The 25747-nt window shown below is 36.5% G+C and overlaps 1 protein-coding gene across 3 annotated transcripts in view; it reads right to left on the reverse strand.

Moving 5' to 3' along the window:
* The window catches only part of METTL15 (methyltransferase like 15), a 127954-nt gene that overhangs the window by 77026 nt on the left and 25181 nt on the right, over nt 1-25747 (reverse strand). For all 3 annotated transcript variants that reach the window (XR_003990971.1, XM_030483046.1, XM_030483047.1), the window contains one exon: nt 11663-11799. Coding sequence is in view for 2 of the 3 variants with exons in the window: in XM_030483046.1 (XP_030338906.1) it covers nt 11663-11799 (137 nt within the window). In the remaining variant the exon portion in view is untranslated. The remainder of the gene's footprint in view (nt 1-11662; nt 11800-25747) is intronic.

The raw sequence follows: 25747 nt of genomic DNA on the forward strand, positions 1-25747 counted from the left end.
TGACGATCACGTCGGGGTCACCAACTGAGGAGAGACGACAATGGACCCTACACGATTCAATGTGAATCAAGCAGAAGCCACTTTATTGTTCCCACAATCCCTTTATATACAGAGTTTTCTATCTCTGCGTGCGGTCACGCGCCTTTTGATTGGTAAAAGCCCTCTTGCACGAGGCAATCACGTGGCTCAGTAAGTGTCCTTATTGGTTCATCTAATTCCTGGTGTTCTTCCCATGTATTCGACTGCAGATGTTTTCTTCCTCTTATCTTCTTCTTGGTATGCGGCTATGTGTTTAGAAGAAGCTCTCTGATGGCTAGTTCACATCCTCTTATCTTCTTCTTGGTATGCGACTGCATGCTTAGAAGAGGCCCTCATATGGCTGCCTCATCACATGTGCACTGTCCTCCAAATACGACCCCACATGGTCACATATAGCAGCTGGACATGTACAGGCTAAGGGATCAGATGACACACCCAAAAGTGTCAAGAGAGGGGCCTAATGCTATCAGGAAGCCGCTCCGTCAGCCTTAAGGCATCATGGTGATCAGGTCCCTGATGACTGAAGAAAGGTCTGTGCCATGATAGTTTCCAAAAACTGTCAGGAAGGATTGCCCAGAGAACTAGAGGCTGGCAGAGCTCACCTTAATCAGTGTGGAAATTATACACTAAGTCCTCGTGGAAACTGTTCCCCAGCACATGAAGAGCAAGAGAACAGCCAACACAGATGTATTGAAGGCAAAACACTCCTGACCAACCTAGTTGCTTTCTAAGACTAACCAGCTCTGTGCCTAAGAGGTAAACAGTAGATTTAATTTGATTTTAATACAGCTTTGGGGTTTTTTTCCTCTATTACCCTGGTAACCCACATGAAATGCACAAATTGAATGTATGGGCAAAAAGCTGGATTCAAAGGCTATTGGTACAATGGATCAATGTGGGACTTGTACCTGGAAGTCTAAGAGGAGAGAAGTGCTTTCTTCCAGAGAGAAAGCCCTGTCAGACCTCCCATGGGAAATGTAATTTTGAGTTGAAAGCTTAAGTAAAGTTCAGTAATAAAGTCTGAATGCTACCTTGCTGGCTGCAGAATGAAGGCATAAATGCATGTTTGTATGCCATAACTTTATTACATATTAGTCTATTTCTCATAGTCTTCCAACATTGACTCACTGAGAAGCTTCCAGACTGGCACCCAAATATTAACTTTTCTTTCTGTAGTAATGGTTAGAGAAAGGACAGGACAATACAATTTTAGTTCTGCACACTTCTGTAACTCCATGATCAATAGCTTATTAACTATGAGAATTAAAATGGAAACACATCCCTTTGAAAACAAGGAATTCCCCTGATTATACAATGAGATTGAGCTCTTGTTTCTAGCCTTGATAAGATAAAGGTCTTTGAGCCATGAAATTATTGCTCAGAAAAGGACTACAGAATATTAAAAAGTCTTTAAAATTCAGTAGAATTTTATTTTATTCGTATTTCTTACTGCAACATATCTGAATTTATAATAAACTAGTGTCTCAAGCAAACAGATATGAAAAAAGACATCAAATTAATATCAAAAGCCTACAGAGGCTCCTTTTTCAGTCCATTTGTTACCTGAGAAATATCCAAAGAAACACAATTCAGGGTTTCTTCAGACACAGTTTTGATGCCCTGTTCATCAGGTATGGGACCATACAAAACAATGGAACAGATGAGACCAAGAATATCAGCATCTTTCATGCCTGCTCCTTACTCTGCTAAATTGCTCTCAAACACCAAATATTCCAAATACCTGGGACCAGCAACATGGAAATTCTCTATTATAAGAATGATGTGAGAGGTCTTATCTGGATTATAGTATAAAGCAAGTATAAAGCAGCTCAAACACTTGTCAACAGTTCCACGATTGCTCATACAATTCTCATTGTTACCAGCCACTTTAGTTAATAATATTGTTAATGCATTTGAATGTTGATAAAAAGATTATTTTGAAGGCAAAAAAAAATTGTAATGATGCATTTTATTCTCAGAAATCTAAGTTTTTCCACAGCACAGTGTGCCAGAAGGCTTCCATCTTAACACTGGGCTCACCAAGTGCCAACATCCAATTCTTTTGACAAAGGCAGACTGTGGGAAGGGTTGAATTCAGGCGAGTGTGCTCTTCCACTCCACACTTGGGCACTCACATGTTGCTACACCTTAACCCAGACTGTACTGCAGGGAATCAAAACTACTCTGATGCTCCATCAACTGAATGAGATTTTTGCCTTGTCTTTTGTGGTAAATCACTCTGTTCACCAGGAACAGCTAGTAGTCATGAATGAGATGAAAGAGGATGAAGTACTACCCTAAACTGACTGAAAACATGATGCAGCACATCTCTTTGAAAAGGGTGGGAAGAGACAACACAGAACTGGATTAACTGTTCCTGGTAACAGAAAAGCTGTTTTTTAACAGCTGTTTGCCGAGTTTCATGGGAATTGGTTCCTACAGTTTCTTTCAACGGGCAAAGGTACAGGTTTTCAGGTCCCCATTAAATCATTGGAGTGAAAAAAATAACAGTGCTTTCCCAGAGATAAAGATGCAATGGCTTGGGAGAGGTTGCTCTTGCCCTCCACTTTCCTTTCCCAGCCTAGCTGGTAGCACAGATCACCTCGAAGATGAATGGCCAATCTAGATATCATTATCAGGAAGAATTTGGTGCTGTTTTCCCAACTCATATTTAAAAATTTAAGTTGCAGCAGCAGCCTCTAACTTCTCATGATCAGTGTGAGATTACAGTAAACAATACCAGAATTACAGATTGTTTCTGCTGTTGAGACATGTTATTTATATTATTTCTTATAATCTCTGAAATTTCCCTACCTAAACCCTTGCTAATTGAGCAAACTAAGTTACTGTATTTTTCAGGCATCCAAATACAAAGCCAGCAATTAACTGATTTTTACTTTCAGTTCTTTGAATATTCTGCACAACACTTGGCACAGCTGAGTCACAAACATCAAAATCAAATTAAAACGCAAATAATGTTTATTATGACAAGAAAAAAAAAATGTAGTCAAACTCCAAGAAATTCATTTTTATAGTCTATGTCACTTACATGCATAATCCTAATGTATCTAAGATAAGTATTTGAAGTACAATGACTCAATCAGAAAAATAACCTGAACTCCAAATAACTTGTATTTACATTTGTGTATTTCATACTTTTGTGTAAAGCTCAATACTGATACTAAAATGTGTTAACACATTTTCGTTTAGTTTCCTGTTTTCCTTATAAATAATAAAATTCTTAATAAAATTAAGAATCATAAACTATCAGCTTTTGGTTTAGTTACTTAGTAAACAATGTGCTTACCTTCAATACCAACAAGTCTTAACCTTCTCCTAGTGACAAGCACCTTTTTGACCACACATTTACACCATTTTCATCTTTCTATGAAAAACTAGAATCTTCTACTCAAAAATTATGATCTATGTACTCATGAAATGAACTTTTGCCTTCATGGTCTGAAACAAGGAGGAGTATTCAACACAGTTTATGTCCTCTCATTTTGTGCAGAGCACCTCAATGCCTCCTGTTGTAAATATGAACAAAAATGAGCTAAATATACAGCTCTTGACAAATAGCAAGCTAAAATACTAACTGTTGCTGAGGAATATGGAGATACCATCTCCACAACAGGACAAAAAGATTTGTAGACAACTAGCTACCAGTTAGTTGCAAAAAACTTCAGATGAGAATCTATGTTCTCTTCCCCTCCTCTCTCTCATTGAAAAAGCAGAACCTTGAGTTTCACTGTCATGAAAAAATAAAACAAAGAAAAAATTGAAAGGACTACTCCATCAGTTTGATAGAAAATGGTAACTAAATGGTTGTAAAAGTAATATAAAAGTTACCTGAACACCTGTAAGAAATTTTCTAATCAAAACCAAAATTGAAAAGTCAATGTCTCCTTTACGGATCATGTAAGTTCAACAATTATTTCAGCATCCTGATTATTTACTTTAAAAAATGACATTTGTTCCTTTTAGAAAAAACCTACAACCCAAATTAAGCTTCACATAACTGTCCTCAGAAACACTCTGCCTTTAAGAGATATAACATTAAAGTGTTCTGCTTATACCACACTGATACAGATGAATTAAAAAAAATACCTAGCAGTATCTCAAACAGAAAGTATGAAAAGGAATAGAGGGAAGCAGGAATAACTCACAGAAGCAGAATCACTTCCTGCATGCTTTGCATGAGGATCCACTCAACAGAAAGTCTGAAGGAGATGACAATATGACACATCTCTCAATTTAAATTCTGTGGACAATATAAACCAATCCAAAACACTATCACACGGCATGTGACTCCAGGGGCCACCTTCAGGTCCCTCACTACTGCCTGCTAGAGACCAGCACTGCACAAATGTACCACTCAATGTCAGAGCACTATGCACAGTAAGATCAGAAAGTAAACATATTTTAGAATCCTACTGTGCCTTGGAAAAATTCAAGGCCTCCCATTCACAACAGGTTACAACCTACAGTCTAAAACTGTTCCTACTGAACCTGCCTGAAGCATGAGGCTGGACTAGATGACATCCTAAGATACCTTCCAATGGGAATGATTTTGATAGTGGTAGAAATTGCCTAAGCCAAAACTCCCATCCAAATTGATATATACCAATTATTCACAAAACTCTAATTTTCACGGAATACTGAAATGTAAAACGACTCTATAATGGTAACAGAAAAAAATGTGGAAATAACACAGTTCATTGTTTTAAACCTGACGCTTTTAAACCTTCCTTCAGAGCTTCAAACTGGACAACACCTAAGATTTTCATATTAAAATGACATTGCAGCTTCTCTCAAGACCACTCAGATAAAAATGGCAGCAATTTGTTTTCCTAAACCACTAACATAAAAATGCAGTCCTGACTCATTTGACTGGAAATTACATTAAATCCAGCACTGGCACATGAGATGTTATGTATGAAAACAGACAAAACCCCAGATTTATGACATGACATTGAAAATAATTTTAATAATTATTCTATCAGATCATTTTCCCAAAATAAATATATATAGCATTAAAATGACTAACAGAATCTTGTAAACAGAGTGAGCTGATAGACTGATTAGCATTTAATCAGTTTCCCAATGTTTTTATTACTAAATAAAAGTTTCAGTGGGAATGTCAACATAACCACATGCCTTGAAAGTAGAGCCATTGTATATACAGACGCAGTATTTAGGCGTAGCCATGTTCTTAAGACACCTTATTCCTTTAAGATGTAAATAAGGTGCAGATAAGAACTTCTCTTATGTAAAGAGTATATGAAATTTAAAATTGGAAATAGTCTGTAGCCATCCCACCTCAATGCACGAGCCAGACACATCTCGTTAGTTAAGCAAGAGTCAGGTCAGGACAGCATTTGTCTGTAACCAAGGCAGAAAAAATTAGAGCTCTGAAGTGATTTGATAAATTTATGTATTTAAATTTAGCAGATAGAGAGCTTTTCCTTGTGATTCAGTCTTAAAATTCTGCTATGATACAGCGCTAAAAGAATTCCGTGACGGAGAGATAAGAGATGTTGATCCACGTTCATCAATTCATCAATCTTTAACATCCTATACCTTGAGCATAAAAAGCTCTGCTCCAGCCTTCCAAATACACATATTAGCATGCTCCAGTGAACACAAACGCAATCTTTCCTGCCCTTACTGAATGCAATGTAAGTTAAGAGCTGTATTCTGGCTTGCCATGCATACAATAGCTAACAACTCCTGCCACTGGAAGTAAATACTAGTTTTAAGACCTACTGCATGGACCATATCGGCACTGAGTTTAGGACCCCCTTCAGCCTTTTCCATACATATGGATGTGGTGGCAACTCACACTTTCACACACATGCCCCCTCTGTGAGGTGCAATGTATGAACTTTTTCACATCTACCTCTGAGGAAAAGAATAAACATGCTGGAAACTGAATCTGACCAAAGAGACACAGCCAAACACCACCACATCAAAGGTAGGCTTATTACAGCCTGCAGGACAACTTCTTCTAGAAACATTTCTCCCTTACTCCAGGTAACTCACAAACTTGCTTTCCTGCAGGCCTCCCCGCCCCCCACAAAAAATTAGCATAGGACTTTATATCTTAAAGACTGTGGATAAATACCCTTTCAACTGAGTAACAGACATTACTGAAATTGCAGGGGTAAAATCTTAAGATATTTAGTCTAACTGTTGCACCCAATTCATTCAATCTCTTCAAGTTTCAGGTTGACACCTGAAGGCTGAAGACTGCTTGTCTGCTCAACCACAACAGCCAGATTTGTCATCGTTTTTGGCTTTCTACTAGTAACATCTTCTCAAACTTACTTCTATTACTGAGCTACATACTGTTTTAAAGAAACATTTGGATTTGTGCATCATTTTTCTTCCATCTCCTATTCTAAGGAGGTAGTGGTTTAGCCTACCTGGTCTTAGATTCTGCTACATTTTAAAAATGCTTACGTGTTCATATATCTATGACTAGTTCCACATGAAATGCGCTCTATTTAAGCCAAACAAAAGCATTCGGCCCATATGAACAGACACACAGATTGAACAGATGTAAGGTACTCTCTGTGCCCTGTGTTGTTTTCCAGGGGTGACAATCTCATTAATACTTCCATTTGCTTAATACTTTAAGCAAAAACATATTATGCACACTGTCTATGTATTACGGTAAATATATTAAACCAAATTTTTATAATGTAAAATATTTGGTTTCTACCATGCATTTTTACACTATAATTTGGGGTTTCCATCTTTTTGCTGTTGTCTCCCAATTGAAATACATGAAAAGAGTTGATGGTAACTCTGGGGACAGCAGTACGGGCACACAAGGCACCTGCAGTTGCTCAGTGTATATGTTGTACATGCATAGAAATTGTTTTTAGTACACAAATATAAATTGTTAGAAGTTTTATATACTATATTTAGAACAAATAAATTATTCTGCTAGAAGACCAATTAAGAATATGGTCTTCATGAAGAGCCATCATCATTTGTTCCTATTATCTCTTGATTTAGCCAGGAAATACCCAACAGAATATAAACAAAGTGGTCTTAGTACAATACTGCATGTTAGTCACTCCACTGCAGCTCCCTGATCTAAAATCCCTAACAAAAACAATAAACTGGTCTTTCCCAATTGCTTGGGATAGATGTGTTATTGGGAACTGTGAGTATATGACTGAAACAACAATTCAGAGTATTAGCATAGGACTGTTAAGAAAATTAAGAAAACAATCCAGCAACATTTAGTTCAGCTAATTAACAGGGTCAGCTATTTAAGAATGATGCTGAGCTGTACTGGGATTGCACAGCAAGGTTTTGGTACCAGGGGGGCTTCTGTGAGACAGCAGGGGTGAGGGGAAGGTGGTTTAAGATTTGGTTTTGTTTCTCACTATTCTACTCTGATTTAGTTTGATAATAAATTAAACTAATTTCCCCAAGTTGAGTCTTGCTTTCCCCTGACAGTAACTGGTGAGTTATCTTTCCCTGTCCTTATCTTGATGTACAAGCCTTTTGCTGAATCTCCTGTCCCCATCCTACTGTGGATGGGAGTGATAACGCAGCTTTGGTGGGCACCCGGCATCCAGAAACACACAGATACATGGTGAAGAACATTTTAAACAAAGAAACAAAAGCATCTACATATATAACACATGCAGCTAGAATTCACAAGCACTTCAAATAAGCTTATTGCAACTGGAAGTAGTTCTGTTTCCCCTAGATTTGGACAAAATGCATTCTATTTTCCCCATAACATACAACACAGAGCTGATGGTTCTGTCCCACTTTTCCCATCAACTTAGTGCAACTGTAAAAGCTAAACCCACAAGCACCATTGAACCTCAAAATCACTTTAGAACTACAATAAAAAGGTAGTTAAATCACATGAGAAATTTTAGACTATTTATCCTTACTTTTAGGGCTCACTTTCTTATTCTGCTCAGAGAATTACAAAGAACATACTGCCTCCTCTGTGTAAGGCTTTGCACAGGATTCTCATATTTAAAAGCTTGTAGTGATATTGGTTAATTGCCAGATTTCAGCCACCTCTCTAACCTTTCCCTTTCAGTGGGTGTGAAAGGGTTTACTTGTAATATGTATTGCTGCTGAATGAATTTTATCTTGTTCTCCTGGATTCTCAGCAGCAATTCCCAAGTTAGAGGCTTCCCCAGAAAGCATGTCAAAGGATTCCCACCCACACACTGAATATCTAACAGGCCCTGACCCATTTTCTCCTTATTAAAGCAGCACTACATAGTTTAAAAAAATAATAAACAGAGAGCCTAAATGAATGTGAGATTTGCAGTTGGAACTCCACCCTCTTCAGATTTCAGATCTGACAAAATCACTACCGAGAAGCAAAAAGACATTTAAAATACAAACATCAAATACATTTTCCCTCAGTGCTCTCCTTCGGTGACTTATTACTCCAGCTGTCTTTCAGCTAAGCACAAGGAGGACTTCATTTATTAGTTCTGAATATAGAAAAATTCCCTAATTTAGCCATATTTATCTCACCTTCCAACCATATCTTTGGGCATATTTCTGCAACTTGAGCTTTAATAATCTTGTAACTCAGTGCCTTGTGATATAGGATGCTTAAAAAATGAAGTCTCATAGGGAGTAACAGTTGGAACTACATGATTTTACTACTATTAAAAATGTTACCTAACCAGAAGAAATAATAGCAATTAACACTGAATATTTTGAAGTTTTTCATGTAGGATGGACTATTGCAAATACTACTGCAAGACTCAAAACCTATCATGTAGTTGATATGCTGGAATTTATTAATATCCCCGATTAAACAGGTACAATATCCTGTTTTAAGCAGAAACGAAATAGGAACAGAAGATTCAGTTCATGTATGACTTCCAATTTGCCCACTGCATTCACAATTTCAGACATAGCGGAAATTAGATTTTACCAGTTACCAGTTACCATTGCCTTTCCCAGCTCTTCTGCCATCAGCTCCAAAGGAAGTGAAGCAAGTCAAACAACCTCTCTCTAAACAGGAATGTTAAACAGAAGAGGTTTAAAAATAACCACAAAAAAAACCAAAAAAAAAAACCAATTGGATGAATTCCCTGAGCTTTTGATGCCAATACAAATTTGAATTAAACTGATGAAATCATGATAAAAGAATTATTTCACACAGTGCAGAAAATAGACAATAGACCCCATAATATTAGATGAACCACCTTTTAATGAATACTGAAAGAAAAAAAATCCATTTAGGAAAGCTACAAGTCTTGTAACAAGTAAATCCTTTATACTTACAACTGATTTGTAAGCAAACCCTAGCTTTACGTGTTAGTTATAAATGATACACCTCTTCTTTCCTCCTTTTAATTAAACCATGTTTTATACAACTGACTTCCCAGTTAAAGCAGATTGCTAATGAGCACATATATCATATATGAATATTCTTTTACCTTAATTTTCAACAGAAACTACTACGAAAAAAAGATATATCTTCCTTCTGAAAAAGGACCCACCTGTTCTTTTCAATAGGAAAGTTGGGAGATGAGGGAAACCACCAAAACAAGTAAGACTGCTCTGTATCTTACAATAGTATTCAAGCGATATGTATTCATCTTTCAGTGACGAAGATTTTTCACTAACACTATGTTATCTAATAATCTGCTTCATTCTAATGATAACTTGTGTCTATAGACGCAGACAACAATGTCTGGAGTCCAAGTAACCAAGTTTATATGATTTTACAACCAAAAATAGGACTACGAGACCTCCTTTGTTTATAAAGCCATAGTAACTTACATCAACTGCAATACCATATTGATTAAAGCTCTCTTCCTAAACATACGCAAGCAGAGAATTAACAATGACAATCACTGCAGAACAGCATCAAACCTGTAAAATCTCTTCATCCATTTAGAAAATAAACTTGCTTCACACCCAGGTTTGCATACTTTACAGATAAATATATGTTGAGTTAGAGGACTCTTCACTGTCTTACATTGTGCGAATGGTTCTGAAAACTTCTGTTAGGTATAAGATTAGGTTTAATGTGAACTAGAGTTTTTTGGTTTGGGTTTGGTTTCTTTTTGCTATGACACAAGAACAGAAGACTCTACAACTCCCATGACATCGAGTGGAATGTGTTTGCAAGGCTTAGTTTCAAAGAAAATGGACTTTCCTTGCCAATTATTCTCTCAACAAGAGCATTCTCTGGAGAAATAACAGTTGAGATCGGAGTTCCACAAATTTGTAAGTATACACTGCATGTTACTTCAGCCCACAGAGAACTGAAAATTTTGGGAAATATATTTAAGTGGTCTTACAGAGCAGGATAACTAGAAACTGAGCTCTGCTTTCTTCTCACATGCTTACATTTTTCCCACTGGGCCTCTGACATTGGCACTTGAAGAAGGGAACGCACACTTTAGCCTTTTCTTTTAGCAAGGGTGAGGAATACCTTCCGCATTGCTTGAATAGTATTGCTGTCTTAGAATTCCTTTTTATGTGGGGGAAAAGAAGATTGAAGAACTAGGTGTTTCTCCATCCACCTCTACCAGTTTTCTTCTTACTGGAAAGCTTTGGTTTTCCTCATGTAGAAGCTCTTTGAAATAAATAATTGTAGAATTAGAGACTGGTTTGGTTTGCAAGGGGCCTTAAAACTCATCCAGTTCTAACCCTCTGCCATGGGCAGGAACATCTTCCACCAGACCAGGTTGCTCCAAGCTATGTCCAACCTGGCCTTGAACACTGCCAGGGACGGGGCAGCCACAGCTTCTCCGGGAAACAATGTTTTTCTGGGCAATGTTTTCAACCTGAGAGTTTAAATTTCTTTAAGTATTAAGCATTATTCCATATTATTTAATTATATATCTACGTATTTCTACTTCTTGGTCAAATATGAACAGCAGCTGTTTCTGAAAGTTCATATTCCGTTTTACATATTGCACACTTCTGCATGAATGCTCTCTTACTGGGCTGTTTCTTGAATAAAGGAACTTGTATGACCACAGAAAACTAAAAATTTGCATTTAGCAATTGTTCACTTAGCAAATTCAGCACTCTTTTAAAAGAAAATTGAAGCATTAGCTTTACACAGAAATAGTAGCTTATTCAATTGTTTACTAGTTTCTGAAGCCAGTGGCAAAATATTTAGCAAACCTAATACTGAATTAAAATTCATTTATTTTTAAAAAATTAAAATATTCATAAGCAATATTTAAATAACCTCATTATTAAAAAGTATATTATTTCATCTTTTTTTATGAAATATTTACCACAAAGTGTATGTTTTGTACAACCCTGCCATCAGAACCATCTCAAAGCAAACAGAACACGAAACTTTCTTAAAACAATTTTTAAATATGAAATTGGTCACTTGACACATACTCAAAATTAACAATTTACAGAAAAAAAATACATTTAACTCCAAAAACCTCAGAAGAACTTGCATGCAAATACTCCTAAAATGAACTGGATGTGCTATTTAATGGGGTATATAAAGCATACAGAACTATTCTACAATAAGCCATTAAAAACTATTTATCAAAACTATAAAGACATATTCAATTGTGGACATAATAGCACAGTATCAACCTTATCTCGACCATATTTAAGACAGGAGAAGACAACTTACGGGTACGATTCTGAAAGCTGCTGAGCTATGTTATAAGCTGTGGGGTCCCTGTCCAGTGCATATATCGTGATGTTGCTGGTTTTCTCTAGAAGAGCTGTAGTGTGACCGCCGGCTCCAAACGTCATGTCAAGGAAACGCTGTTGAGTGAAAGAGACAACACCTTTACCTTTCCACAACAATAATAACAACAAAAAATGTTTGTTGATTTAAAGCTGCTTTTGCTGATTTCCTCACATGGAGGAAAACATATCATTCAATGTAGTCACAGTGCAGCAAGTCTCAACAGGAGGAAAGAAGGAGAAGCAGAAGGGCAGCTGAGATAAAAACTTTGGAAAGGTGAACACTGCTCTCCTGGCTATGTGGTTTCTGCAGGCTCGTTCTAGAGGTTTCTGTAGTCAGAGTCCACATGACCAAGAGGCTGACCAGGAGGCTTTGCTCCTGAAACTTTCCTAATAAACAATGAGTCGGGAAGCAGTCATCCCCCTTAAACCAAGACAGGTTGGGCTATGACTCCATTAACAGGAGAAACAAGAAAATCAGGTAGAACTTAATGCTGCTTTAAGTCTTTACCCGTAAAATAGCAGGACTGTTTCTAGAAGCTGTCCCATGCACCCTTCTCCTTTGGCCTTTGTTAAGTACAACACTCATACTTAACAGCTTAAAAGGCAAGAACTATATTGTTGACAGAAATAACTGGTTCTTCACTTACCAATGAAGAGGTTGCAGTTCCACTTACAAAATATTTCCTTTCAAATTACTAAAAAAGTATCTATAATTCTATACCCTAGGGAAAACATACTGGAGTTTAGAAAGTGACAGAATTTTATCATTTTATAACACTGCATTTAAAACCAAAGTAGAAATGTGACTGAGCAGCATTTTTTCTAGTTTCTGCACCTCTGAATTGCCATAAATCTTTCCTCTCAGTTTGTTTAACTGACCTCCCTTGACTGGGGGAAACAGCAGACTCCATGGAAGCTAAACTGGAACAACAAAATTCTCCACACCCTTCAGTACGTATTTCTGGTTAGGCTTTTTCTAAATTCTTTAATTACTTTTTGTGTGTGAAACAGTTTTTGAAGACCACTTAACAAGTGCAGTCATCTTAGAAATTAATGTGAACTAAACTTATTTACAAAAACTACACACCCTAAAGGTAAGCACCTTTTAAGGGAAATTTTGTAACTTACCTCTTGAAAGAATTAAGATTCAACCACAAAATCCCTTTGGATAAAAACAGAAATTCAAAGGCAATGAAGACAGACACAGACATTTTTCAAGAAATAGTTTTTAGAGAACATAAATAAAAGCTTTTTAATGGAAATCCTATAATAATAAAACAATATTTATGAGAAGAATAATACAACTCCAACATGGTTATAAGTGCAAGTTATGATTCTTTCAAATCTTTAGGTTGTCACAATTTAATTTCTTTGTGTGATACCTTCATGTTTCCTAAACCTGTGCTCTAAAAGCAGAACTTTCTTATAATATTTCACAAAGAAAAAAAATTGAGTTGACTCATCATCCAATATTAAAATCGCACCACTCATAGAAAGCAATAAAGAACTGACACATTTTTTTTAAGCAGTAGAAGACAAAATTATATTACAGAGGATATGATATTCGTATTATATAAATGCTCCCACTGTTTAATTAAGGATTCTGATTTATCTTCTGCCTAAAACCAAAGTATGTTCACTGAAACCAATTTATAAGTACAAAACTGAAACAGTCAAAAAAGTATTTTGTAAAAGACAACTAACAACAAGAATTTAACTAGGTTTTGAAAATACTTACATACATTAAAAATTCCAATCTACTGATAACATATTTTGTCTATAAGCTCTCACATTATCACTGTTGACCAGATTCAGAGAACCTCCCTCATGACAGAGGCTCCATTCAGAACAGGGTTTTTGCACTGCACTGTTACTTCTGCTAACTTTGTAAAAGTCCAATACTGGCTATTGAGTGGGCTATTAAAGTAATTAGAAAAACTTGTATTCTCTCTCCTAAATGAAAATTACTAACATAAAAGTATACTTGTTAACTCTGAAATTAACATGAAATCTAAATTCACATGAAATCTAGAAAATATACAAATGCTCTTAAATTACTCTTAAAATTTCCAAGAAATGTCTGATATTTTTTGATTTCCACTCAAGTTATTTCCATTTAATCCTTACCAGAAGTAAGGTACATGAGCAATAAGCAAATATGAGCAATAAAAAAATTTTCACTTTTATCTTCTATTTCTGTAGATAAATCCCTTCAGGAAAATGTGAAACAACAGCAGAAAATGAAAACCACATTTTGTTTCTTGCATAGGATTAACCCACTCAGAAATGTGGTCACACCAGTCTCAAGCATTAATTAGGACTGCACTCATTCTGCAACAACACAAAACAATCAAGACCAAAATTACATCATAATTCCTCTTGCAAAAAGTGAGTTTAATCAACATGAGTAACATCATCTAGGTTGGGTCTGGTTGTTTTGTTTAAAAAAAAGGCCTTCTCCAAATCCAGGGTAGCCAGTTCTCCTGATAGCTTCCGGAGAGAGCCCACGTTATCCCTAGGGTGTCTTTTTTTAGAAACATACCTGTAGAAGCCCCTTCCTGTCATCTTTCACATCTCTTTCCAGACTCAATTCTAACTGGGTCTTAGCTTTCGTGACCTGATCCCTAGCTTCCCGGACAATGTCCCTATATTCTTCCCAGGCCGCCTGTCCTTGCTTCCACCTTCTGTAAGCTTCTTTTTTCCTTCTAAGTTTCCTCAGAAGTTCCTTATCCATCCATGCAGGCCTCCTGGCCCTCCTGACATATTTCCTTCTAGTCGGTACACAACACTACTGATTTTGGAGCAGGTGATCCTTGAATATCAACCAGCAGTCTTGGGGCCCCCTGCCCTCTAGGGCTTTATCCCATGGCACCTTACTGAGCAGGTTCCTCAAGAGGCCAAAGTCTGCTCTCTTGAAGTCCAGGGCAGTGAACTTGCTGTGTGCCCTTCTCACTGTCCTGAGGATCTCGAACTCCACCAAGGCTGCCCTGGAGCATCACACTTCCAACCAGCCCCTCCCTGTTGGTGAGCACAAGGTCAAGCATGGCACCTCTCCTTGTCAGCTCCTCTATTACTTGTAAGAGCAAGTTGTCTTCCACACAATAAAGGAGCCTCCTGGATTGCTTATGCCAGGCCGTACCATCCCTCCAACAGGTATCAGGATGGTTGAAGTCCCCCATGAGGACAAGGGTCTGCAAGTGTGAGGCTGCTCCTATCTGTTTATACAGAGCTTCATCCTCCTGATTAGGCAGACTGTAACAGATCCCCACAGTCATGTCCCCCATCGCCATTCTCCCTTTGACCCTGACCCACAAGCTCTCTGTTGGCTCATCACCCAGGCAGAGTTCCATACTCTCCAGCCTATCACTGACACAAATAGCTATAACCTCTCCCTGTCTGCCTCGCCTGTCTTTCCTAAAGAGCCTACAACCTTCCATTCCAACACTCCAGTCATAGCAGCCATCCTGCCATGTTCCTGTGATCCCAACAATGTAATATCTCTGTAGCTGTGTACATATCTCTAATTCCTCTTTTTATTCCCCATCCTACAGGCGTTTGTATAGAGGCATCTGAGCCGGCCTCCAAATAAAGTCGACTCGTTGGCTGGAGCAGCTGAATATTTACTACTACCTTTTTTTTTGCTCCAAAAAATGAATTTTGGAGATCTTGTGGCTCATTCAAGAATACTTAGATTTGTTATTTTGCTTAACAGTCTCACCTGTCCTCACACACATCTATCAGCCTCTGCTTTCACTACTTTCAAATTTGATAAACTTTAAGCTTGGTAAACCTCTTACACAAAATGAATATTAATGAACCATACAGCAGATCTTATAAATAAACTAAAAATAAATGCTAGTAATGCAAAGGAAATAAGAAGAGAAAGGATAAAGCTCATTGTACCAAGATATAGTGACAAGCTCTCCATATTGTGACAGCATAAAAAAGCTTTAGTTAAGAATTCATGCAAGCATTCACTGTGAATAAACACATGCTCACCAAATTATACTGCCCTTTCTGGAAGAACCAACACAAACCAACCAAACCTTTAAGCAACAGTAGACAACTGTAACATGATCTTTAAATTGGGAGCACTACACAGAAGAGGATACAGCTCTGATTCAAGCACAAGTGACTGCAGGAGTGAATACACAGTGCTGGATCAAACACTGCATCACCAGCATTAACGGAATAAGCTGAAGCCGTTTTGGCCTCCTACCAAACCTAATTAAGGCTACATTAAGTACATTTTACATAATTTTGTAAGGTAGACCTTCCATGGATAATCTCTGAACTGGACACATATATATGCCTGAACTAGCAAGCAAGTATTCATACAGATGCCTCATAATCTACCTGTTCCACTCAAAAGCAACACTTTGCATGTAGAACCTAAAAAAAAAAAAAAAAAAAAAAAACACCTTAAATTATCAAATAATTTTATTATTTTATTATTAACGACCATTTTGGAGCATTGATCACATTTTCAATAACTCACTTTACTATACTGCTTCATAATACGGTTTTTATACATCCCATCCGTCTTTCATGCCTGAAATAAAAGATGCTTCATTTTTTCTTCCTTTTTCTCTTTTGCCTAGTAGTTTTTAATCGAATAAAATTAAATGCCATTTTATCCTCCTGGTCCTATAAATACTGGAAAAGATTATTACATGAATTCCTCCTGCAGTGACTCACCGTTCCATTGGTAAGTTATGACAGCCCCATCAGAGTTCCCCTTGGGAATTTTCTAATCAGTTTGTGACTGTGCATTTTAGAAACCATTTCACTCCTTCATGACATACAGATAGAAACAAACAAAAACTTTATAGTTTTCATTTTACAACTAGCTCTAAGATCGAGATACAAAAAGTTAATCTTCCTCATTTTTGTATATGAGACTTTTCACTGACAAGCTACCACCTAATAAATACCTTTTAGGCGCTTCATTTTACTATGACTGAAGTCATCTGTAATTCTGCTTATGATTATGTTCCACAGCTAATAAAGGTTACTCCAGAATACTTGGTAGCCTTTGCAATTATTTTTCCTTTACTATGTAGCAAAAAGAGATTGCAGAACTTATACAAAATTGAAACTCAAACATGACACAAACTGAAACTGCATGAGACTTACTTTAAAAACTTGTAAATCACAAATTTTGTCATTAGCTCCAGTAATTTCTAGTCTCTGCTTGCTTTCTTTATTAAATGCAAGAACTTTACCGTGTTCTTAAAGTAATTTGATCCTTTGATGTGCAACCTTATTTTCTGCTACTAACCGTAATTCTCTCAAGCACTTGATGGCGATCAGCTGATCTGTCACTAAACATTTTTTTTCTTTCTCTTGCAACCCTGACACAGCCTCAAAGGTCTGTGACAAATTGTACAAAATCTCAATATCCAAGACATACTGAGTTGGAATATAGTACATGAAGGAGCATGCAAAACAGTCTTCTATCCCAGGTCTTTTCCATTGCCCATATGACAGACTTCTGTTTACCTTCTGGTCTAGACAAACTTTTGTCTCAGCTTCTTCACACACACCACCAAAATATCATTATTATGCTATGATTAACTAGTACACATAAAGCATTCCCCATGGCTCTTTCCAACATATAACATTAATTCCTTCTAAAAACCAAGAGCCTGCTATATGCTAAAAATGACCTTGCACTGCATTGTTTTTTCTTCAACCCCCACTTTTTCTATTAAAACCCCCCAACTATGTTGTTAATGACCATCCCCTTGGCCTTCAGCAAGTGCTATCACCTGAAACACCTTAACCCCAAATTCACTGATACGAGGGGGGGGGGGGAATCAATCCCAAATCAATCTTCCCAGGAAAATGCAGTTCCTTCCTCCAACCCCATTTCTCACTTCCTCCAAATACTTAACACACACTCACAGAAGAGACAACTGTACAATTATTCCCCTCAGATGCTCTTGAATCACATTCTTGGCATCTTTCTCTTCTTGTATAAAGAAATCTTTATTTAAGTGGCAATCATTCAAGTATAGCAAGATAATGTACTGAGAGAACATTTTGCAGTACCCTTCAGAGTACATTTGTTGGAGTATCCTCCTCGCAAATTAAATGTTCATCAGACTCATCAAACACACCATGAGGAAATCACTTAGAAGGCAGTGAAGACAGCTATCGTGCCAGTCAAACAGAACAGCAGGCCAGCCATTGAAAGACAAACGGATATTACATATATTACAATGCATGACCTCTATACAATATAGAAGTAACTCACCTTTGTAATTTGCAATATATGTATCAAAAATTGTTCAAATTTACTTTTAAGAGGAAAATGTTACTCATTAGTAAGCCAAAATAAGGGAGAATCCTACTTAGTCATCTCTTTCAGCTATCAGAAGGACATACTTCCTGACGAGCAAAAAACTAAGCCAAGAGTAGTGCTGATTCTGGAATAGAAAACAATGTGAATGTAAAGTTTAAAATATGAGCAGAAGAAAAATTAGCTTGGAAAAACTACACACTTGGCCAGTATAGTATACACGAATATATTATTTTAAGTGATACATGCCCAACGGAGGACTTTCTACCCAAAACTGAGCTTCACAAATGATAAACTAGAATCACAGAACTTTCTTGTGGGAGGTAAAGAAAAGAAATATATCCACAATCCCTGCTGTCACAGCAGAGAACACAGCCAGTCCCAACAGCCCCTCACCCTCCATGTTCAGTCTTCCAGAATAAAAGCCAGGAGTTAGAGAGAATAACAATTATGAAATCAGCATCTTTTCAGTGCTAGCATAATATATTTGCTTTGAAAGTAAATGGTACTCTTTGCACTTTTTTACAGGCTTGAAACAAAAATCATCAGAATACCAGTTTATCTGAAACAAACTTTTTAAAGAAAAAGGGAAGAACAACTATTCAGCACCCAAACTATGCCTTCTACCTTTTCAACTCATTAGAAGAACAGAAAATGCCTGGTATCTACTGATGAAGAAAGAAAAACAACAGAGAGAAAGACTCACGCAATTGAGACATCAAACACCAAAATAACAATTGTTCTTGACATACTGTTACACTGGATATTCTAACAATAAGTTCACAAAAATAAATGGTTATGGAATTAGAGCAATAGCATATTTCGATGTTACTAAAGCCACCATCCACAAGCATATTCCAAGCCAATCACGACTAGGTCATGGCTCTTCTCTCTTTGCTTTCACTGATCTTAGTGGGATGACAAGCCAACATTTGTCACAATAATGTGGTTTCCATATTTGAAATATGCGCTAGTGTTTTCTTGTAAATGCAGAGAAGGTCAAACTACTAGTACACTTGTATTTTGAATCGAGATGTTTGTTAAGGCTAACAACATTTCATTTATCACTGCATCACCAGGCACTGTTGGTAGGTATCAAAGTACTTACTCTTATTTCTATCTATTCCATCGCTTGGTGGAAAAAAAATCTCAGGAACAAAAAAGTAATATCATAAACAAAATAATCCACACACTGCAAGATGCTTTTTGCTTCTTCATTCTCCTGGTGTTTCTATGATGATTCATGTTCCTTAAACTTGTTGTCTGAATTTCCTTGTTATTCACAACAGAAATTGCTCATTGTCACAACACAACTTGTTTTCCACCCTGCTGTATTTTTAAAATATCAGCTCTAAGTGCACTGAAGTATAAATATACCTGACCTCTTGTTCAAACATCTTGAATTTGCCACAGCTTACCATTTGAATACACTATAATACAACTATTTCATATACACTTAAGGAGAATAACAAACTGAGTTGAAATGGGGAGCAGTGACAAGGAATTCTACAGGAATCATTTGCTAGCAATGAGTTTTTTTAAAGGAATAGTTGATCTGCTGTGTGCTTTTCTTACCATATTTTTCACAACTAATCACTGCAAAGGTATGAATTAATATATACATTTAAAAAATAACTACTGGAGTACATACAGGCTACTGTTTGGGCACATATTTTAAGGTCCACAGTGGGAAAAGGCAAAATCTCTTCTCAATTCTTTAGACTCTTCCTTCCCTTCTGCAAAGCTCAAAGTTCACCAGCTCAAAATTGAAAATTAATGCTGAGTGCTGGCCTTTGTTAATACCAACCTCACTGAAGCTACAGTTTCAATAAACAGAAAATTAATCAGAAGTACAAAAGAGATGCTTAAGAGGAAAACTACATACATACTTAACTGTATTTCCTTCCAGCTTCTAAAAACAGGGACTCTGTTCTACCACAACACAAAACAGAACTTACACGTACTACGGAAGAGGACAGTGATCCAACAAAGAGATTGCAAACCCTATTCTAGCCAATAGGCTAGACCAGGAATGCCCAAGATCCTAAATGGGCTTCTCTTGGAAGACAGCAGGAAACACTGCTTTAAGGAGGCAACCTTCCCAAAACCACATCCACCCTCTATAGAGAATTATAACACATTAAGATTGGTATGCATGGAATGAATGGGAACCTCCAGGTGTGAACAGATCTATTCTGACCCCCACAGACTATCACGAAGAACACCGCCAGTAAATACTGATACCTATACACATTTCTAGCTGCATGAAGAACTATGATTTGAAAAAAACAGTATTTAACAAAACTTACTGATTTTAGAACTGTTCTGCTTTGCAGTCTCCTTCCCAGACACTAGTAGTAATTGATGAGAATAAATATGGTTCATCACATTCCAACTCATCTTCTGAATTTCAATAAAAGACCAATTACTACTTCAGTGTATGAGCAAGTATTTTTCATCCCAAAATACATCTGGCCAGTATGACACAAGACAGGAGAAAAGGTTCTGTTGCTCTCAAATCTGACACTCACCAGAATTAAGTTTCAAAAATTTCATACAGGCCTTTCTAACAGCAGTTCTGACATTCTTTGGTATATAGTAAAAAAGTATCAGCACTTGTACACTGTTGAGGTTTTTCTTCAATTCCACTTTTTTACTTCAACAGAATGTTTTACAGTAAGAGATTACTGTGATGGTCCTTAGAAAACCAGAAATTTATGGTCATATTCAAGTGCCTTAATTTTAAGATAATTGTCCAAGTGAATCAAGAAACAGAAATCTATTCAGAAAAGAAAAAACAATTCTATCTTACTTGAAATAAACTTCCCATGTTGCAACATGCAGCATAGTACATACTACTTTTCTGTTCCTAAAATTATAATTAATTTCTTTTTGAATACTCTTTTTAATGAACAGGAGAAACAAAGTTCAGAGAGCCTTTACAGATTACCTTTAGCTGACATGCATACCAATGAACAGTAAAAAAATATGTATATTCAGTAATTTTATATACTACATAGCCCTAGCTTTCTAATCAATAAAGATTACACTAATCCGATTTGTCCAAATTAATTTAAAACTTAAGTTAAACCCCTTTTGTTTTGCAAATATTAAACTATGTTTGTACATGCATTCTACGCTGTACAATGAAAATTAATTCACCTGCAAGGTGGCAGAAGCTGGACAAGCATCTGCCATGGAGCTCTAAAGGTCAGCTTGCCCCAGTGCCTTAACGTGGCAAGTAGTTAGTTCCATATAAACCAGTTAAGCTATTTCTGGGACCAACACGATTTAATGTATTCCCACACTACCAAAACCACGTTATATATATTCCACATTATGGAATGTGATTTTTAATTAACAGAAAAGATAATTATTCTGAGATAAAACTATGTTCCAACTCAGACGTTTTCATAAGAAACTATATGGATGGCAAAAAAACCTGTTTTGTGCAGCAAAGTATTCTAGATGAAAGCAGAAAAGTCTTGGGTTGGTTGTTTTTCTTCACACCAATATCTGATCCAAATCTTATTCACTGCTGAAATTGTTCACCAACAGGACATAAACAGTACACTTCTCCTACCTTCTTCCTCCATGTCACCTTCTTAGCATGCACAACTCAAGCCTATGAACATCATTTCCACAAACTGTTGATTTTGAATCAAATTATGGCAGTGCAGATATTATCCCATACAATTCTCAAAACACAATCATGTTAAAAATACTGGTTTGGTATGTCAAATACAGTAATGGAAAGTGCAAGCTTACGATATTTTTGTATTCCTTTGGAATTTTTTGTACATTACAGAAAAAAAAACCCAAACAAAAAACCAAAACCAAACCATTTCTCCTGAACGCTTCTATATCCAACATTTGCACTTCTCACAGCACTCGCCTTTAATCCACTGAATATATTCTGTCAATATTTTTTTATGCTAAAGCAGACAACCATTGTGTCATCTTCGTTCCCACAAGGACTGTGACCCTTCTCAAACAAATTTTAAGATCAGCATTTGCAAAGAACAGCAAAACTTCTAACATGAGCCTACAAGATACTATTTGAGGTACACACAGAAAACTTTGCTCTGCAGCTCATGATGTTCAAAGCCACGTCAACATCTGCTGGAGGTGTTTTGACAGATCATGTTTATGACCAAATATAATGGAAAAATTAAATTTAGGGCTGTCTTTCCTAAACACATGTGCTGAACACCACAGTCCAGAAAATGGTAATAACCAGCAGGAAGCAAAACTTTCATTTTGTAAGAATTTAAAAGGCACTATTGAGGTATAACTTTGCCAGAGACAAAAAGGAAGTAATTTCACATCTCTTACATAGAGTTTATTTCAGGTATTATTTTGCATTTTAACCTACACTTACAATTATTTATGAACAAATTACGATGATCATTGCCTGCAGCAAATAAAAGAATATAGTTCAAAAGGAGCTTTGAACTGTTTGCCTCAGGTCACTGTGAACATATTTACGTAATTAAAAAAAGTGTTTCTTTAAAAACTTAACATTTACAAACAAAGAAACAAAGTTATTAATTGCAAAGCCATTGTAAATTCGTACATGGATAAAGTCAGTTACACCATCTCAGTTACACAGAACAATCCAAAATGTCGGCGTTGACTTTGGAACATCTTATTATGGTAACAAACAATCTATTCAAAAGACACTAATGGAAGTGGGATCACTTTTCATCTGAAAGACATATGGAGTCCTTTTCCTGTCAACTGAAGTTCATGGCTGCACTCAATTTACAACTCTGATCAGACTAACATGCTTAAAATCCTACAACATGTAGCAATCTCACAAATGCTCTCCTATCATTAGATAATAATTATGTAACTTTGTAACATTATAAATAATAATCTCATAACAGTTTTTCTCCTAATTGTGCCACTATATGAAAATAATTTCATGCAAATATATGCTCGATTTTTTTTTTTGAGCTTACCACAGTAAAAGAAAAAAAGAGAAAACTCTAACTAAACCCCATGGCCTTCTCCAGCAGAAAAGAATCTCCTTGAAAAATAATGAATTTTTATTGTTCACCTTTGGCTGAAGTGTAACCACAAGATCGTAAGTTACGCGTATCCACCAATTCAACTACATTATGAATGGAAATTGTTGTTAAGAACAGTAACTTACCTTCAACATCAAAAGATCTACTCATCTAAACTCTTTCACTACTCTTCTCTCGGTAGTATTTTTTCATATAATATTCCCTACTGGTTAACTCACGGATATTTCAAGAAAAAATACATGTTATCGAATATATTATTATTCTAGAAAAGGAAGTCAAAAGGCAGTGATCTGAGAAGAATCTCCCATTTGGTTTTGACATTATTAATACAATAAGCTTATTAACATTTTTTCCAGTAACTAACTGAGCAAGTTCTCTCCTTCTCTGAGCTAGTCCTTAATTTCACTCTTCGTAACTCAGATCTGAACATACTAAAAAGAGGTTTCTGAAATTCACCACAGATTAACGTTTTAATTATATATACAGAAACCCAAAGTAACATGGCATTTGTGATCTGTTAGGAAACATTAGCTCCCAAACATCATGAAGGACTACATTTTCTACAAAGTATGTAAACAGAAGTTCAATTTCATAAGAAAGGTACAAGAAAAAAACAAAGTAAAAAAAACCCCAACCATAATATTTTGTATGCTCCCTGCCAAGACAAATCCACACTACTATACTGTTGGATAAAACTGGAAACACATGATGCATATTTACATACTCTGAACAATGTTACAGAATCATAGAGTGGTTTGGTTTGGAAGGAACCCTTCTGACTACACCACATTGCTCCAAGCCCCATCCGACCTGGCCTTGAACACTCACAGAATTGAAGTCTTAGTCATAGTATGCAAAGGCCACAGTGTTGTCCTTTGGTCATCTGTCATTACCAGTTATTTCAATTGTTCAAAACTGACGTGCTTTGGGGTGTTTTCTTATTTTTTAGCACTTCCCATGGAATTGGGCAGAAGCAAGTCAATATGATTAACAGAGCTGATTTTGTTCTTTAGGATACTGAAGCTCAGCTGACTCACAAATTAAACATATACTGCATAGCTATTTCTCTTCACTTTTTTAAAAAGAAAAAAGCTTTTAAAGTAAAATCTGGCTATTCATATTTCCATATTTCACCTGAATTAATAGAAAACATTGTCCTCCAGCTGCACTGTGCTATGTGTTTTTTCCCCAAAGACAGCAGTGCTTAAGAACTGCGGGCTCGGGGCACATTCAGTAAAACATGACATATTACCAGCTTTCCTTCTGATATTAGTGAACCCAGGCTCCGTTACTTCAGCTCTAGGATCAGCATTTCTTTGAAAAGGTCATGCCTGCCAACTATCTGCTTCCTGCTCAGGATATGAACAGTTCAGGACAAAGCTAGAAAGGGATGCGATGCAGAGTTGCCAAAGGTAGCCTGTAATTTAGATGCTTTTCTATTTGCAGATTGTTGGGTTGATGAGCAGAATAGATCATTAGAAGCACAGTCTGAGCAACTGTGCAACAGATTTATACCCTTATCCCACCAGTTCACCTTAACCTATCAAGTAGCATTTGCTTCCCTAACACAGTCAAGTCAAACACCATGCTGATAATGCCTCATTTAAATACTTCAAGAAGGTAGGCTAAGTAGGCTAAGTGTTATCAAAAGGGATGTTATACTTAGAAGCACAGACCACTGCAGAGGATGCATTGTCAAAGGACTGTCTGTAGCAACAGAACACTGTGCTGTAGGCTAGCATACCCTAAGAGCTACATGAATGCAGTTATCTCCAGACCTTGGCTGATGCCATGTATCTTGCACTGGATGCTAATTAGGTCTGCTAATATTATTATGTATTAAAAGATTTGGCATGCCATGATATAATACTATTTTTGCATACGTCATTTTTGTATTGTGTTGATCAACCGGATCTTGTTCCAGTCATTTCAAGATTTATAGTATCCAAACGAATCACATAAGTGGCTATATGAATAGAGAATCACCAGAAATCATGTTCAGGGATTAGACCATCAGCCTTGTTTATAACGCTTTTTAGAATGAGAAATGTGCTGGCTCAAATTCCTACTTTATATTACAGCAATATCTGCAGTATGGCAACAACAATATTAGTAAAGTTTACCCTTACAATTCATAAAAACAGTTATTGCCAAACAGAGGTAAGCTTCTGATCACTTCAGTCTTACAACTGACAGCCTAAAGCCAATAAAAATATTTTCTGCAAATCACTTGGTCCCAACACATTTCAGTGTCCTTTCTAGAAATCTTACATTACTTTTAGCCGAAATAATTTCTGCCTGAAGAGGGAAAAGGTCAAATGTGAAGTAGTAAGGGAAGATGAGACACTGATACTGAGAATCCAGGTTACATTAGTCATCTCTTCATGAAATTAATACATTATTTTGGGAACAGGGTAGAATTCAGCCATGCTTTTATGAAATACTAAAAAATATTCACAAATAATCTATTCCATTTATTATTTTACACTCAAATATCTCAAGAGTTACCTTACAATGAGAGATTTCTTAAAAAATACTTTTTTAATTTTGTAGGATGTTTTACAGCAATTGCTTTCCATACTGTGAAAAATCCCTATGGAGTTACTTACCAAGTGAGTGACTATCTTACTGCAGCTAAACATAGCTGCTCTAAACCAAGCAACAAACATTGAACATTTTTCAGTAA

Source organism: Strigops habroptila, chromosome 4 (genome assembly GCF_004027225.2).
Source record: "Strigops habroptila isolate Jane chromosome 4, bStrHab1.2.pri, whole genome shotgun sequence".
Taxonomy (NCBI): Eukaryota; Metazoa; Chordata; class Aves; order Psittaciformes; family Psittacidae; genus Strigops; species Strigops habroptila.